General features: G+C 42.5%; 1 protein-coding gene across 2 annotated transcripts in view; it reads right to left on the reverse strand.

The window, feature by feature from the left end:
• LOC119496254 (integrin alpha-5-like) overlaps positions 1 to 16,118 on the reverse strand; it is a 59,312-nt gene that overhangs the window by 38,820 nt on the left and 4,374 nt on the right. Inside the window, exons 2-8 of one of the 2 annotated variants that reach the window (XM_037783451.1) lie at positions 15,082 to 15,368; positions 6,880 to 7,004; positions 3,488 to 3,588; positions 3,034 to 3,157; positions 870 to 931; positions 673 to 718; positions 359 to 484 (exon numbers count right to left, since the gene is read on the reverse strand). In XM_037783451.1, coding sequence (XP_037639379.1) covers positions 359 to 484; positions 673 to 718; positions 870 to 931; positions 3,034 to 3,157; positions 3,488 to 3,588; positions 6,880 to 7,004; positions 15,082 to 15,278 — 781 coding nt within the window. In that variant the 5' untranslated portion in view covers positions 15,279 to 15,368. Of the gene's footprint in view, positions 1 to 358; positions 485 to 672; positions 719 to 869; positions 932 to 3,033; positions 3,158 to 3,487; positions 3,589 to 6,879; positions 7,005 to 15,081; positions 15,476 to 16,118 lie in introns of those variants that run through there. The other variant, XM_037783443.1, reaches the window with a different exon arrangement.

Raw genomic sequence — 16,118 nt, forward strand, 5'->3', positions numbered from 1 at the left:
CGATTGTTTTAAATTGTGGCCTGGTGGTGGCACAAGAGGAAAGGTCAAAAGGTTCTAATCATCTAAACACCAAACAGTAGAAATCCATATCAAACTGATTTAAAAAAAGGTGTTTCCTGGCCAAAATGTGGACCTCATGGTGGGTAGACAAAAGGTCATGGGGTCACTAACACCCCAGATATTAAAGGAACAGTGTGTAACAGTTCGGGGGATAACACACAAGTAGTTGCAGTCTGACGACAGAGGTAGTAGTAGTAGTGTTTGTCGTATCAGTAGCTGTACAGTTAGGGTTAGTACATTTATACAAATAATAAATCTCATTTTAATAATCGTAATTGCCTCAAGAGTACTTCCTCACCCAGGTAACTGTCGTCATAGCTCCCCTGCACCTGTCGTGTCTGAATCTGCCCGGCGACCGACAGCAGAAAGTACGAGGGGTAGTAGGCCTTCACAATCTCCTCTGTGGTGGCTGAGATCAGCTGACCTATGGGATGGACGGGTAGCAAAAGGTTAAAGGTCAGAGGTTAAAATAAGACATGTGACTTTTGAACTCCTGAGGTTTGTTGACAGACAAAGATGGTGGATTGATTTTATGTCTCATTCAGAGGAACAATCCCTATTGGGAGATATCTATCTAAAGATCCACGCTGCTCCACATTCCTGTGAGCTCACCTTGCCAGTAAAAGCTGCCCGGTCCTCCAAGCACAACCCTCCCGTCCTGTAACACACAACAGTTGCATCATGAGTTTCAAACAAACTCTGCAAAGCCGGTGTACAAATCCCCACTGCTTACATCAACCAAAACAGAGCTACGGTAACTATGTGATTATGTAGAAACCGGCAGAAACTCCAACAAATGTTTTTCTTACCTTGGTGAAGTCGGCACTAAATCCCCCCTGACAATAGCCCTGTCCGACAGGTCCATGTCTTTCTGCAATGAAACATGAGAAACACTAATAATCTTTCTGTTTCATGAAAACGAGAAAAACTAAACGTTCTGTTCTGTTGAGGGCAGAACTCTCCAGTGTAATTGTTGTCACATTTCAATTGTTCATCGACCCAAAACTGAATTCCAGACACTTTGAAAACAACAGAAGAAAACACAGAAAACTGTTTCAGAGTAAATTTGTAGCTTTATCTGGTAACAGTTTTGGCTCTCTGGTTCAGCTGACGAGTTTTAAGAGCTGACCTAAATTGGAGGCGGCACTCTTTATAAGATATGCAGGTAGCTGTCGTCTGAAAATTCAACGCAAACATATCTTATACCAACTTTAAAAATGCCAGAAAACTAATAAAAAACAGCAAAACTAATCCTGAACTAGAACATTTTCCTTTCCTGTTCTTTATAATACAGGATGAATATCTGCACACTCTCCTCCGTCCATTCATATGGATGGTGTCAGTGTTCCAGGAATATAAATGCATGATGTTAGAAACATTTTGAGCAATGTAGTAATTAGTAATGTCAAAGAAATATTGATAGCAACAAGAGTAACTCCAATTGTTACTCCTTGACTTACTTTGATTTGGGGGATAATCATGCTCTAAGTTTTGGATGATCTGAGGGCTTTGGGGGGATGTAAACAGGAAGTATAATGTTGCAATGCTATTAGCAGTTCCTGTCTGCAATGTAATGGAGCTATCACTGGATTACTTTGATACTGATGAAAATTTAAAACTGTGCTGATTCTCAGGCCAGCTCTGGAGTAATAAGAGGATTTATGGATGTTTATTCGAGAAGTACATTGGAGAGTGATATCCTCGGGAAGTGTAAGTCACACAGAATCTAAAAAGTATGTTTATCATGTCTGTGTTTGAGTTATGACTCTTAGATGAAGCAGATCGGGCGCTAAAAGTTTTAATTGCCTCCGTGAGCTGTGTGTCACCGCCACTTCTATGGCATAATTACTCTCAAAACCCACGCACATAAAAACCAGGCGTAACACCATGTGATACAAGTGCAAACATCTGCGAAGAGAAAAGCATCCCAACGAGGGAGCGTTTCTGCTCCGCTTGCACAAATGCAGTCTCGCGAGCACGGGGCTGTGACAACTGTGACAACTGTGACAACTGCTCAACGCTCGCTGGCTCGTCAAGTTGACTTTTGAGACTTTGGAGGCAGGGATAGAAGAGCAATGGTTGATGTCCCCGCTCCTTTGATTGGTCACTTTCAACACCCACAGTCTCCGCCCTGATCGATGTCTCTCTTGTGATACACACACCACCGTTGAAAGGTGCACTCGGAGAGCACAGACCTCCGCCAAGGCAAGTTTCATGTACGTCACTGTGACCAATCGAAGGAACGGAGACATCAACAACTGTCTCTTCCATCTCCGCCTCCAAAGCCTAAAAAGTCAACTTGACGAGCAAGCGAGTGTTGAGCAGGGTCGTGTCTAAAAGGTAACCCGCAAATTGTGAAATCTGATCTGAAAAACTTGCAAAACCTCTCGCGAGAATCGCTGCCCGACGCCTTATCCTGACCTTAACTATTCAAGATCAATGCCTAACCTTAACCATCTCTCTCTCATCCGAGAGCATTTCCCAACTCGCGTGTTACCTCTCTGCTGAGAGCTGTCGTCACAGTCGTCACAGCTCACCTGTGCTTGCCAGACCGCATTTTGCACCAGCGGAGCAGAAATGCTCCTCCGCGAGGATGCTTTTCCGCTTGCGGATACTGTTCTGTGCACTTGTATCTCATGCACACACCTGGTTTTTATGTGCTTGAGTTTTTGAGACAAATGAAATGCCATGCACTGAGGCAGCTCCAACTGCTGACTGTGTTGATAAGCAGGCTAAATCAGCAGGTACAACTATAATAACTAACTTCTTGTTAGGCATGTACCTGTCCCTTTCACCCTGCAGTACCTTTGCTGCACGTCTCAGTTTATGGAGACCAAAACGGAGCTAAAAGGAGATTTAAGACATGTCTTACAATGATCAGGTGGACAGAAACATGATAACAAATGGATGCTAATGTTGCTCCGTGTCTGTTTGATTAAGGTTTGGAGGTTGGCTATCATTGCAGTAACTCACCTGTGCGGCAGGGGGCGTACTCCACAAAGGTTTTGAGTCCGTCCACAGAGAGGTAGCAGGTTCCTGTGACATCGGCGAAGGGTGTGTCATGTTCGGTCCTCCAGTAATACTTGGGAGCACAAGCCTGGCAAACACAGAGAGACAACTCAGTGACAAAAGAACATGACCACATTTTGTAGTTGAGAAACACCTCCCTCAAACATCAACTGTCAATCATAGCTTGGCAACTGTAACTACACACAGAAAGTCTGTCAAGCCTTAGAGTCTTCGAAACAACAGAGAATGTTCAGTAACCTGTACAGTCCATCAAGCGGCCCCACGCGCCCATATTAAAAAATCCCTGCTAGCGCACCAACAATAACGGTGGATTAATTAAACAAACTATTGTTTGCATGTCATCACACAGCGTAATGTAGGTATCTGAACAGACCAACCAAGCCTGACCCATTCTTACCAGGATGCTGTTGCCATGGGAACGCACAGTAGCTCCAAACCACTGATGGGACTTGAACTCAACCTGAGTGTTCACATCATTGATATAAAAATATCGATCACCTAGAGGAACATAGAGAGGGGAAACACATTTAATAACACAAAGTTGTACGCAGGTCATAATCTACGACTGAATAACTGAATAATTATCACTAATACATTTTGCTCAGAAACTGGAAACTTCAGTGATGTCAGAAGTTGCTATTTTAACTTATTCAAAGATCCCCCTGTCATCGGAGTTTGAATTCTGTGCTGTCAGGGCTTCATTTGAGAGCGTTCCCCACATGTTCTTGGCTTTTTAAATGGATATTTTATGGCCCTGTTCCCGGGGTCTGCAGTCTTAATCCATCCTCCATGCTATGGCAGACATCAAACAGCTCAAAGGGGACTTGGACCTTGTTGTTACTGTAACCCAAACGGCTGTACTTCATGGACAGGATCTGTTTTAAGAAGAGGCCCTGGCAGTACGAAGGCAAGCAACATTGATGAAGGAGGGGTGGGTGGAGTGCCAGAGGTGTGAGTGTGTGTGGTTTCCTGCCAAATGTTTCCCTTCTGCAGCCTCAGCAGCATAACACCTCCAGGAGTTTTGCTTTCAACAACAACAACATTCTCTTATAATAATTAATTTGGAAAAATAAGACGTTAATATTTCTTCTTGGATTGCTATTCCTGGTCCACAAAACGTCTGAGCCAGGTCGGTGAGCCAGGTTTCCTTTATGTCCTAAGGCAGTGGTTCCAAACCTATTTTCCTTAAAGCCCCCTCTACTTGTGTCTGAGGAAAGCTGATCTTTTTCTGTAACAACTTCATTGATTTACTAGTATTAATATATATAATAGTGTTAGAGAAGAAATACATTTTTTGTTATTGTGGTTAAATAAATGTAATTTATGTTGTTGTTAGATTGCTGCTAGTCCGCGGAGTTAATACAGGTGCATAAAGCAGGAGCGCAAATAGGTTTATGACCACAGTGAAAATGTTGTTTTTGAACAAAAGTGGATTGAAACTGAATATTTTGCTACTAAGTTGAAAAAAATATATCTTTTTAAAAAGTTTTGTATCCAGACTTTTGTCCAGTACGTGTGTTATTATGATTTTAGTTATGCATGAACTACAGAGGTCAAGGGACCCATTTGAAAAGGGTCATGCAAATTTTTCCTCGCCAAACTTTAGCATAAGTTTGGAGCGTTATTTACTTCCTTCACGACAAGGAGCGTTGAATAAATTAGTGGCGTTAAAATTAATTTGCGTTAACTTGTTATTATTGCATTCACTTTGACAGCCCTAACATGAGCAAATCAAATTTTGAAAACCTCAGAGCAGACAAATCCTGGCACGCCCGCTGTGATCCCCTCATCAGAGGGGCCCGGACCCCAGGTTGGGAAATACTGTTCTAAGGAATACTGTAAAAACAAGTTCCCTACATGGAAATACTCTTCACATCCTTATCAAGCACAAGTACTAAATAAAGTTTTGTTAGTGTTTGCTGTCAGATCCTAATTTCAAATTACTTATACATGCATGATTTTTATCACACCTACAGTGAAAGACTTTGCTGCCATTCAGCATCCTAGAAAAGTAATTCAACAGAACCTGACGCCTTATATCATGCTTCAATACGCCTGTAACTGTGTAAGCTTCACTGTGGTATATTCTCTGATATATGTGCCTGCTGTCTGTAGCAGAGTAGGGACATTAAACTCTCCTGGCTGCAACTCAGTGTGCCTGTTTGGTTAAAGGAGTCTGGGCTGTGTCCTCAAACACTCCGTGAATCTAGAAGCCTGTAAATGCAAGACAACTGAATGTAAATGCATGTGTGTGTAGATAAACATGTGGTTTTGCATGTTTTTTTTCTAAGCTGTATCCTGTTTCAGTGGCTGTCTGCAGAGAGCATTTGTAAACAGGTTGTAGGTGTGTATTTGTGTATGTAGAGTTTACATAGTCACAGCCCTCAGTCTGTGTAAACCGCCATTCCATATCAGCATGCGAGAGCGTACGATAAGTCAGACCCTGTGATCCTCAAACGGTGGTCCTTATCGCTTCCTGCATTTCTGATGGAGGTGATTATTTTTCTGGCAGAGCTGGGGGCAGCCCAGGTCCTCTGGGGTCCTTGTCCCCGTAATGACTCCGCCATAATTAAAGAGCGCTCACAACACTGGGCCCGAGTCCAGCAGGAAATCAAAGCTCTGTGAAAACACTGCAAAATACAGCCCCTTGTCCCCGAATGGAGACCTGAAGCTGGGCATACACTGTACCCTTTTAGAGATGTTGTTGTGTAATTCCTACTCTCAATGTACGAGCAGATCGTTTGCGATGTAAAGCCAAAGCTCATGATTAATGTGCTCACACTGTACGGTCCGTTGACAGTTGTCAATAAGGATTTGTTTGAAAGCTCCGAGGCAGGTAAAATGTTCATACCAATACCAGTATCAGATATCGGGTCCGATACTGTGCTCATGTTCTCGTAAAATGGCTCTGTTACAACAGCCCTGATACCACTTTACAGCAGTGTGACGTTAACCTCTCGTCACCATCTTTCGGGTCCTATCGTACGCACTCACGCTCCACCTCCCCGACGGTGCGCCCGACCCCGCGTGGCCGGGATCCCACCTCAGACGTCGCGTCGGCCCTCACTTTCATTGCTCCACGGGGTTTTGCTTGCACCCTCTGACTCCTTGGTCCGTGTTTCAAGACAGGTCGGGTGGGTTGCCGACATCGCCGTAGACCCCTGGCGCCATGTACGTGGGCGAAGCCCCGCCCTGGGGGCACGACACGGTGACACTTTGTCCACGGCCCCGGGAATCAGCTTCACCCCAAGCTTTTCCAAGCCGACCTAGAGCCGGTCGCAGCGCACCGCCTCGTATGCGGGACTCCCCAGCCTGCCGTGTGTCGCTCACACCCTCCAGCTGGCTGTTAACGAGGGTCTTTAGGCACAGAGAAGTACTCGTATCGGTACTCGGTATCGGAGAGTACCCAAATGTAAGCACTTGTACTCGGTCTGAAAAAAATGGTATCGGTGCATCCCTAGTTTCAATCAAAACAGAGAAGTGTTGTATTAGGAGCTGTATGATCTGCACTTCTGACCTCAGGGTCAAGCACACTCAGGATGCTACCTGATGCTTCTCTCAGCCTTTTTTTACGGCTGGTTAGAGACAGCTGGGAGTTTACTACACGGTCCTGTCTCAACTGTTTAACAGTGCCGTTGGGGAAAGTGACATTTTTATATCCTGGAACAATGTGAGTGACCAACTGCTGCTGTGATTATGATCTACGGAAAATTATCTTTTTTTTCCACGGATCACATTTTTACCTACAAAGAAGCCGACCGTCAATTTAGATTTAACAAGACCCCCTACCTTGCTTGTCAAAGTTGATCATGCTGCAGTTGGCTTGGCTCCAGGGACACAAGTACACAGCTCCTCCTTCGGTGACGTCGGGCTGGCTGGTGTTGGCCTTCGGAGCGCCGATCAAAACGCTGATACTAGACAGCAGAAAGGAAAACAAGAAAATCTTACATTGTGGTGACGGACTGTGTCCAGGAAAAGTCCAAGATTACACCAAGAAACATTTGTTTTGATCTCAAATCAAATGCATTTAACTCGTCTTGTGAAATAAAGTTTTCTCACACACACAGCTGATGAAATAAGTATGAATGTGGACTGAACTTTTGAGTAGTGAAAAGGGTCTGAAAGGTTCATTTGCAGCCAGTGATTGATTCTTCATCTCTACAAGTTTTCCCTACGTACGACAAGGATTTGTCAAAAGATGTTTTGCTTTATTGTGAGCAGTGGTAGAAGAAGTACTCAGATCTTTTATTTAAGTAAAAGTACAAATATCACAGTCTAAAAATACTCCATTACAAGTACAAGTCCTGAATTCAGAATGCTACTTAAGTAAAAGTACAGAAGTATTATCAGCAAAATATACTGAAAGTATCAAAAGTAAAAGTAGTCAGTATGCAGACCGACTCAGTGTTTTATTATTATTGAATATTATATTATTCTGTTTTGATCACCAACAAATACAATTTAGATACTTTATATACTCCTGGGTAGATTAGTAGTACAGTACTACATCATATCATAAAAGCATATCATATGTTTTTATGTAAAATGTAACTAGTCGCTAAAGTTATCAAATAAATGTAGTGGAGTAAAAAGTACAATATTTCCCTCTGAGATATAGTGGAGTAGAAATATTGAGTAGATGAAAATGGAAATACTCAAGTAAAGTACAAGTACCTCAAAATTGAACAGTACTGGAGTAAATGTACTTAGTTGCATTCCACCACTACTGGTGAGTTAGATTACAACGTTAACCATCTCCTGACTGTAGCTTCACATTACCCGTGAGACTGGTATCAATATCGTCATCTAACTCTTAACAAGAAAGCAAACGGCGAACTATTGCTTTAATCAGAACTAAAGTCATGACAGAGAGGAATCAGATTATGTTAGCCTGTAGAGAAAGCAAGCGATAAAAACAACTGAGAAGTAACACTAAGTACTTCCATTAAGACGTGGTACCGAGACTGACTTCTCCCTTATCATCCCCTGCTACAGTTCATGAGAGTCGATGTGTTTATTAAAGGCTTATAAGGTACAGCGTAACTGTTTCATACACGTACAAAGACCAGTTTACAGCTATGAGCTCAGTGACTGTGTTTCTGCAGATCCCTGTCATTATCACCGCTGGTGGAGGATTTTAAACGACACAGGAACAACACTATGTCCGGCATCGCTGCCCAGAAGGTTAAACATCTGTCTGTGATCAACAACGCTCATATAACGTTCACATACTGTCACATGAAGTTGAGCCAAAGCTCTGCGACCTCAGCATGAGGTCAAAGTCAGCACTGGAATCCAAAAACACAGAGTCGTTTTTGCATGAAACCATGTAATGAATTCTTCAGCAGAAAAGACATTTTTTAAATAAATACTTACATTTATGCATCAATTAAGTTCTAGGATTAACATGCACCAATGGAGTTTTCTTTGAAGATGAAATGTGATAGTGCTGTAGATTTAAACCTGTATTTATTATTTTAGCACAACAAGTTGTAAACACAACACTGACTTATTATCACCTCATAAAGTTGATAGAGCAGATGCTCACCAGCTAGTCTCTGACTGTGTCTGTCTGCTGTTTGGTGCTGAGCAGGTAGTGAACAGCGGGTTCATCACGGCTTGTTTGCTGAAAACAGCCGTCCGCTGCTGCAGGAAACAATGTGGACAAGAGTCGTGAGAGTGAACCAAAACAGTAAAGTTGTGGGCCGTAAAAACTAAAACAAGGAGCTGAAAAACGCTGATGATCTCTGTGGTTTTGTCACTTTAAATCCCTTTTACATTATAAGTAGTATAATATATAAAATATTGGATTGGGGGGTCAATATCAGTTTAAGTGTACGCTATTAGAATATTTTCACCGCTTTACCTTGCTGTCAGACAGGACAGCTCTTTTTGATGGGGAACTGAAGACTTTATCTACTGCTTTGTTTCATATACGTATCATAACAGCTTCCGCTGCCTCAGTAGGTCCACAACTATTCTCAGGGACTCCTCCCACCCAGCTCATCCCCTGTTTGACCTGCTGACCTCTGGCAGGCGCTCCAGGTCAATGAAAGCCCGCACCTCCAGACTCAGACAGTTTCTTTCCCTAGGCCATATGGACACTAAACAAACAATCAATCTCTGCAATATTAATACACTGAATGTGAAATACATTTGACTGTGCAATATATCCTTTGTTGCAATATATACCTCACGTGCAACTACCTTTGTTTACATTTTATTTATTACATCTACCCTACCTATTTTACAAGTGCAATTACCTCCATTTACATTACATCTATTTTACCTATTTTATTCCTCAAGTGTTACACTTCTGTTTATATTTATTACATCTACTTTACCTGTTTTATTTGCTTTATAACTGTGTGTGTTTTACCTGTTATATGTTTTATCTGCCTCGTTTAGTCTTGTCAAGTATTTGTTTTAAGCACTGACCAGAAGTGGCAACTGTGAATCTCGTTGTATTTATTACGATGACAATAAAGCTTTCTATTCTATTCTATTTCAACGGCTTGTATATCCGCTGTCCTCGGTCTTCCAGTTTCCCTTTTTGAATGATGAATACAGACTACCGCCTCCTGATGGTGTGGAGTTATTTCCTCTCACGCAGGCGCAGAACATACGTGCTAACTGGCCGTGGGCTGTAGTCTTTGCGGTGTGTTCGAGTGCAACTTGTCAGCCAAGACAAAGGCAACGTGAGGCGACGTAACAGTCGGCCTTCCTCGCCGCTCGTTATTTGATGTCGGGTTGGTGTGTCTGGTCCTTTAAGCATTTATGCCTATCTACAAAACGTTTCAGCCTGGATATGAATAGATGGCAATGAAATACAAGAGACACATACTGCAAGATGTATGTGTGAATATCATGCACTCATGCACTCCCACATGCAAATTCACATGTGCAAGTGTGTGTATATGTGAGCACGTATTACAAATCAGCTACTTTCAAGGTTTTCAGACAGTCCTGCTAAAAAGGCCTGGCCCAGAGCGAATGGCACAACTTAAGACATTGGTGACTGATGACATTAGCAGAGATCAGACAGACTCTGTACTCCCCCCATCCCCCAAAATGTCTGGAGAGCACCAGAGGAATATTTACATGGCTGGAGAAGCTTTCCGTATAAACCACTCACTCCACAGCCACTCAGCCGACCTTCTCTTACAAAGATTCAGGACTTTTAACCCACTACCACCCCCCTGTGATCTCTGCACTTGTAATGAAAACTTAACAGCCAACAATACAACATGTGTATCAGCGGGATGATGGATGCTTCTGTTGAGACCTGAAACACAGATTCCTTTCCTTTAACTCACGTTCAACAGGAACATCTGCAAACAGGGAAATGGCTTAGAGGCATGGCCAGGTCAAGGATGCAACATGTAATTTTGACTAAAGGATTTATGAGCTCCAGTGAATGCATTTACATGGCCGCATTATTCTGAAACAAGTCATATCCTAATTGTAGGTCTTACTCAGTTTAATTGTTCCTTTGCATCATAACCTACTCAAAACTTTTCTTATGCACAAAATTCAGTTTTTTCTTTCTCTAAGAACTCTATAATACTGAATACTTTTACCCTTTCAGGCCTCTAAAGGTATTTCAATAAAACAATTTAAGGAAGGATATTGACTTGGGTTGAGTTTCTCACAACATATAGTCGTGTTAAACATGTGACAAGGGGTCACATCTGGACATTGCTGGACACAATAGGTCAAGAACCACTGAGGTGTAATGATATGACCTTCCATTACATCCAGTAATAAAAACCAACAGAGCCTCTGTATCCCAGCTAACCCTGTTCAGCTTTCTCCAGATGTTATCTGGCTTGTTATAATAAACAGGATATGATGCTCATATGAGCCAGATCCCCAACCCCAATACTGTTTGGTTAACATGTAAATACATTCATTAAACTCATGCATCTGTGGGTGGCCCACAATAATCTGACACAATACTCAATTAGTGTGTAGTATTTTTGTCAAACGTGCAATGTTGGTTTAACAAACATTATAGCTGCACTAAAATATAGTCTGCAGTAGACTCCACTGTTGTAGACTGAACATTTGCTCAATTGACCAAATGAAAGCTGGTTCTGATATCAATATAAGAACCAGATCAAGACACTCTTGAACGGTGTTGGGCAGTAGCTGCGCTACAAAAAGCCGCAGCGTTACTAGTTTAACTACATTTCTCGGTAGCGTCGCTGTTTTCTGAATCAATTAGCTTTTCAGTAGCTTAGCTCTTTTATTGATCAAGTAGTGAGGTTAAGCGTTAAGCCCTTTGGTGGCCTTTAATGTCCACAGACAGGTTTGGTAAACATAAAGAAGTTCACTGACATCAGGTCACAGGATTCCAACAGCTGTGTCCCAGTTTCATACCACAGACTAATTCTATACATGTTATAGTGTGTTCACAAGGGGAGAGTGACAAAAGCAAGTAACAAGACAGGCATGCTAACGCCTCTCTGATGTGAAATGGTCACATCAGCATGCTAACCACAGGTTTAGTATTTGCCATCTTAGTTTAGCGTGTCAGTAAAGTGCAGGTGAGGCTGGAGGGAATGTCACTAGTTTTGCAGGTATTTGGTCATCAACCAAAATGCTGCACAAACAAACCTTTACCTGATGGTGGCGCTAGAGGAAAAGTTAGGGGATCACCAAAGTGTGTGGGATTCAACCTGAGGGGGGACATACATATCTTCACCAAATTTCACTGCAATCCATCCAATAACTGTCCAGATATCTCACTCTGAATCCAACATGTCAACCTGCTGGTGGCACTACAGGAACAGGAAGAGGATCACCAAACCAAAGTCAGAAGGATTCCTCCTCTGAATGTCTGTACAACAATTCATGGCAATTCATCCAATTGTTGTCACAATATTTCAGTCTGGAACAAAGCGGTGGACCGACCAACCAACATTGCAATCCCTAGAGCCATGAAGTGAGTTTATCATCGATGTACACTATTGAACCATCTCTAGCAACAACACACTTGAAGCCTGCTTCCTAAACTCGACTTGTGCTGAGCCAGTGAGAACAGAGACGGCATGGTGAGCAACAGGAGCGACTGTTAACAAGGCTCCCTACAGCCAAACAGTGTGGTAATTGTCCGAAGGCATGACAACCAGCAGAAGCCATCCCATCAGCAGAAAGAAAACATCCATCTGATTCAGGAAAGCATCGTTTTCCTGCTGCGTTGTTTACCCACCACAAAAACAAGAACAGATTGATTCACATGAAGATGTTCAACAGCTGTGAGCCGTCAAAATAACATGAATTTGGTCAAAAAACAAATGTTGGACAGTGTCAGCAAAACTACTGCAGGAAAGGAGGACTTAGTCTTTACAAATTGGTCTAAATCAACATCTCAGTAATGACTCAACAACATGCCCTCTAACTGCCAGAAGCTTAGTTAAGCAAACAGAGAGAATCTTAACCAATTTCCTCACAGGAACATATCTACATTCATTAAACCAACATTGATTTTACCCTGTGAGCCCCTGAGGATGTTAGAGAGGGATAGTGGTGGAAGAAAGACGCTTACTGAAGTGAAAGTAGCAATACCACAATGTAGAAATACTCTGTAACAAGTAACAGTCCTGCCGCTACGAGCTGCTCTCCAGCAGGTTATCATGAAGCAGATTATTATCTAATATACACTAGATTTCTGTCATTATCTAGCCTATAAGGGGCTTTCAGGTGATGTAACACATCCTACAGAGGTCCTCAGCTCCTCAGCAAAAGCAGCTGTGAACAGCTGTGAACAGCTGTGAGAGGGTGTTCTGGCTGAAAATGTATTTGACTGTTTCAACAGGCGTAAATACACTGAAAGTGATCAATCAGATTTTTCTATGATTCAATGTGAGCTGGTTAACTGTAGGAATACTGTCAGCTAGACATCAGGTCATATCAATACCATGGAAGAGAAATACTACAGGTATTAAAATTAAGAACTCTATATGAAAGTGGTTGTTAACAGCAACACCTGTGGCCGTTAAGTCAACTAAAGTCAGCGTCCTGTTGCTGGTGCTTGTGCGCGCTCTAAGTAGACATGAACGAGCATCGCTCAAAACAGTGAGGAGACACACGTCAGCTAAAAGCACAATATCACTCTATATTTCAGCTGCTTGGCAGTAATGTTAGCTGACCAGACGAAGGTCTCTCCATGAATCAATGCTGATCCTAGTGTTGGCTTTTCCTGCCTCAGCCTCCCGACCGCGGTCGGAGGGAACAGGGGAGACACCGGAGTTTTGGTCGGAGACGATAACGTTTCTCTCTGCGGAGCCCCGTCACTTCACAAGACACGGGAAACCTCTGTTGGTCTGGAGGAGCTGCAGCAGTTATTTCTGCACAAACGTCCACTGTACATTCACTAGATATTCTCAGAGCTAAACTAACTCTTCTACAGTGTGGAGTGTGCGCGAATGCATGTGAGAGGTGGAGCGAGCTGAGTGAAAGCAAGCAGGCAGAGGAGCAGAGTACAGCAGAGACTCCAGCCCTGGAGTCCAAAGCTACGTCCTCCCCCACGTCCTCCGACTGCGGCCAACACTGTTTAACAGACGGGCTTCACTAGATACAACCAAGAGGTTTTGGTGCTTCCGTGTAGTTTGTGTTGGAGTCTGAGTCTGAACAGCGTAGCTAAACGCGAGCGCGCATATGCGAGCACGCATGGGACACCGACCCGGGTGATTTATATTATATTTACTTTTATTTGCATATATTTTTAATGTAGGACTGTTGTAATGGAGTATTTCTACATTGTGGTATTGCTACCTTTACTTCAGTCAGAGTCCTTTTTCCACCACTATCCCTCACTATATATATAATGTATATTTTGTTTTCATTTTCTTTAGTAGTAAAACTAGTGAATAGAACAAAGTCAAGTTTGTAAAGGTCTATAACTAGATCGCCGGGTATACAATTCTTGTAAAATCAGATGTGCAGCCGATTAATGGAGAACCATATGAAGCCATCGGCTTTCACACTTCATTCATATCTTCTGGATTATGACTGTGTGTGTGTTCCTCACTGGAGCCCAGAGGAGGGATTTCTCAATGAGCCAAAACAGGTGATGCGAGCCTGCCTGCTGTGTGTAGAAGGAAGAAGAACATGTTTGATCTTTGACTTTATCTCACTCAGCAGTTCCTCATCTGTCAACAGAAAAACCAGCAGGAAACCCCTACTGTCCCTTTAGTATACACTCAGAATAAGATTAGCATATTTCTGACTTTGCTGTGGGTTAACCCCCTCCTCCCTGAATCAAACACAGACTCGTGTGTGTCTGTTTCCAATCACACTCGGGCTGGAATCCAGTGTGTGTGTGTCTATGTGTGTGTGTGTGTGTGTGTGTGTGTGTGTGTGTGTGTGTGAGAGCATTTATCTTTGTACCCCACTATGAAATATATTCCACAGACTAATGTTAAACTTTAAAACGTTGTAAATGTTTACTTGCACGTCTAGAAAATATATAAAGTAAACTTATAAAACAATGTGCAAACACATCAACACATTGAAGTCCCTATATTTATATTATTATAAGCTCATTTAAGAACTTTAAACTGAATGCATTGCTACATATAAACACTACATGTTTTTATAGGAATATTATAAGAAACTACACTGTAGATGTTGTACAATATAAAATCTGAGTCTGCAGAAACTGTTAGCAGCATAGACACAACTAGGATATTGTACCATGTAATAGTATAATATCATAAGGATGCCATAAGAGAGAATAAATAAAGGAGACTGTGTGTAATGTAGTCATAAAGACCTGGTAAGACTGGATAGAAATGGTGATTCCACAATATTTGAAGGCGCAATAAGACCACTGAAGAGGTCATTACTCCTTCATTCATAAACTCCCTAAAGTATTATTATAGAGCATATTAAAGTAGTGATTTTGGAGTGTAGAGAATGCTGTAAACTTGTCTTTCCAAAAGCAGCCTGAATCTGTGTGATGCTGCTGCAACATAAAGTCTTTACCTGGATGAGTTGCCGAAGAACTCCACCGAATAGCCGAAATAACTCCCCCTCGGTCCGGTGAAAACCACCCGGTTCTCCTCGTCCAGGTTAAAAGCAGCACAGAGCTGGACCAGAACCAGAACCAGAACCAGAACCAACACTACAGGTAGGAGCAGCACGGACCGGGTCGGTGGAAGTCCAGGAGGAACGGTGCCCATCTCTTCTTCTTCTGCGCGTCTCTTCTTTCATTGAACAGCTGAAGCGCAAAACGCATCATCCGTGCTGCTCCTAGGCATACAATCTGTGTCCTGTGAATAATAATAATCCTTTCAGATCCGACAACAGGTCCGGTGCAAAGATCCAGAGAAATGTAAAGAAAGAAAGGCAAGACAGAGTCAGAGAGAGAGAGAGAGAAAGAGAGAAGGAAGGAGGGGGAATGATTGCGACCTCATCATGATGGGGTGGAGCTTTATAATAAATATTACCAGACTGTCTGCTCCACAAAGAAACAAGACTGCTGAGAAACACAAATATCTCAGCTGCACTTCAGTCTTTAACCAGACTAATGTCAGAGGAGGAAAGTTACACAAACTCATCATTAAAGGTGTTATTGAGAACATTTTTATGTAGAAGAATATTAAAAAAAAAAAAATCACAGAGCTGAATAAAAGTATGGCTTTTTTATCATTTAAAGGGACTGTTTGTAACTTTCAGAAATGCTTGTTAACAGCGACATCTGTGGCCGTTAAGTCAACGAAAGTCAGCGTCCTGTTGCTCATGCTCTTCTCGTTCTACATAGACATGAACGAGCATCGCTCAAAACAGTGAGGCGACACACGTCAGCTAAAAGCACAATATCACTCTATATTTCAGCTGCTTGGCAGTAATGTTAGCTGACCAGACCAAGGTCTCTCCATGAATCAATGCTGATCCTAGTGTTGGCTTTTCCTGCCTCAGCCTCCCGACCGGAGTTTTGGTCGGAGACGATAACGTTTCTCTCTGCGGAGCCCCGTCACTTCACAAGACACGGGAAACCTCTGTTGGTCTGGAGGAGCTGC

The sequence above is a fragment of the Sebastes umbrosus genome, chromosome 1 (assembly GCF_015220745.1).
Source record: "Sebastes umbrosus isolate fSebUmb1 chromosome 1, fSebUmb1.pri, whole genome shotgun sequence".
Classification (NCBI taxonomy): domain Eukaryota; kingdom Metazoa; phylum Chordata; class Actinopteri; order Perciformes; family Sebastidae; genus Sebastes; species Sebastes umbrosus.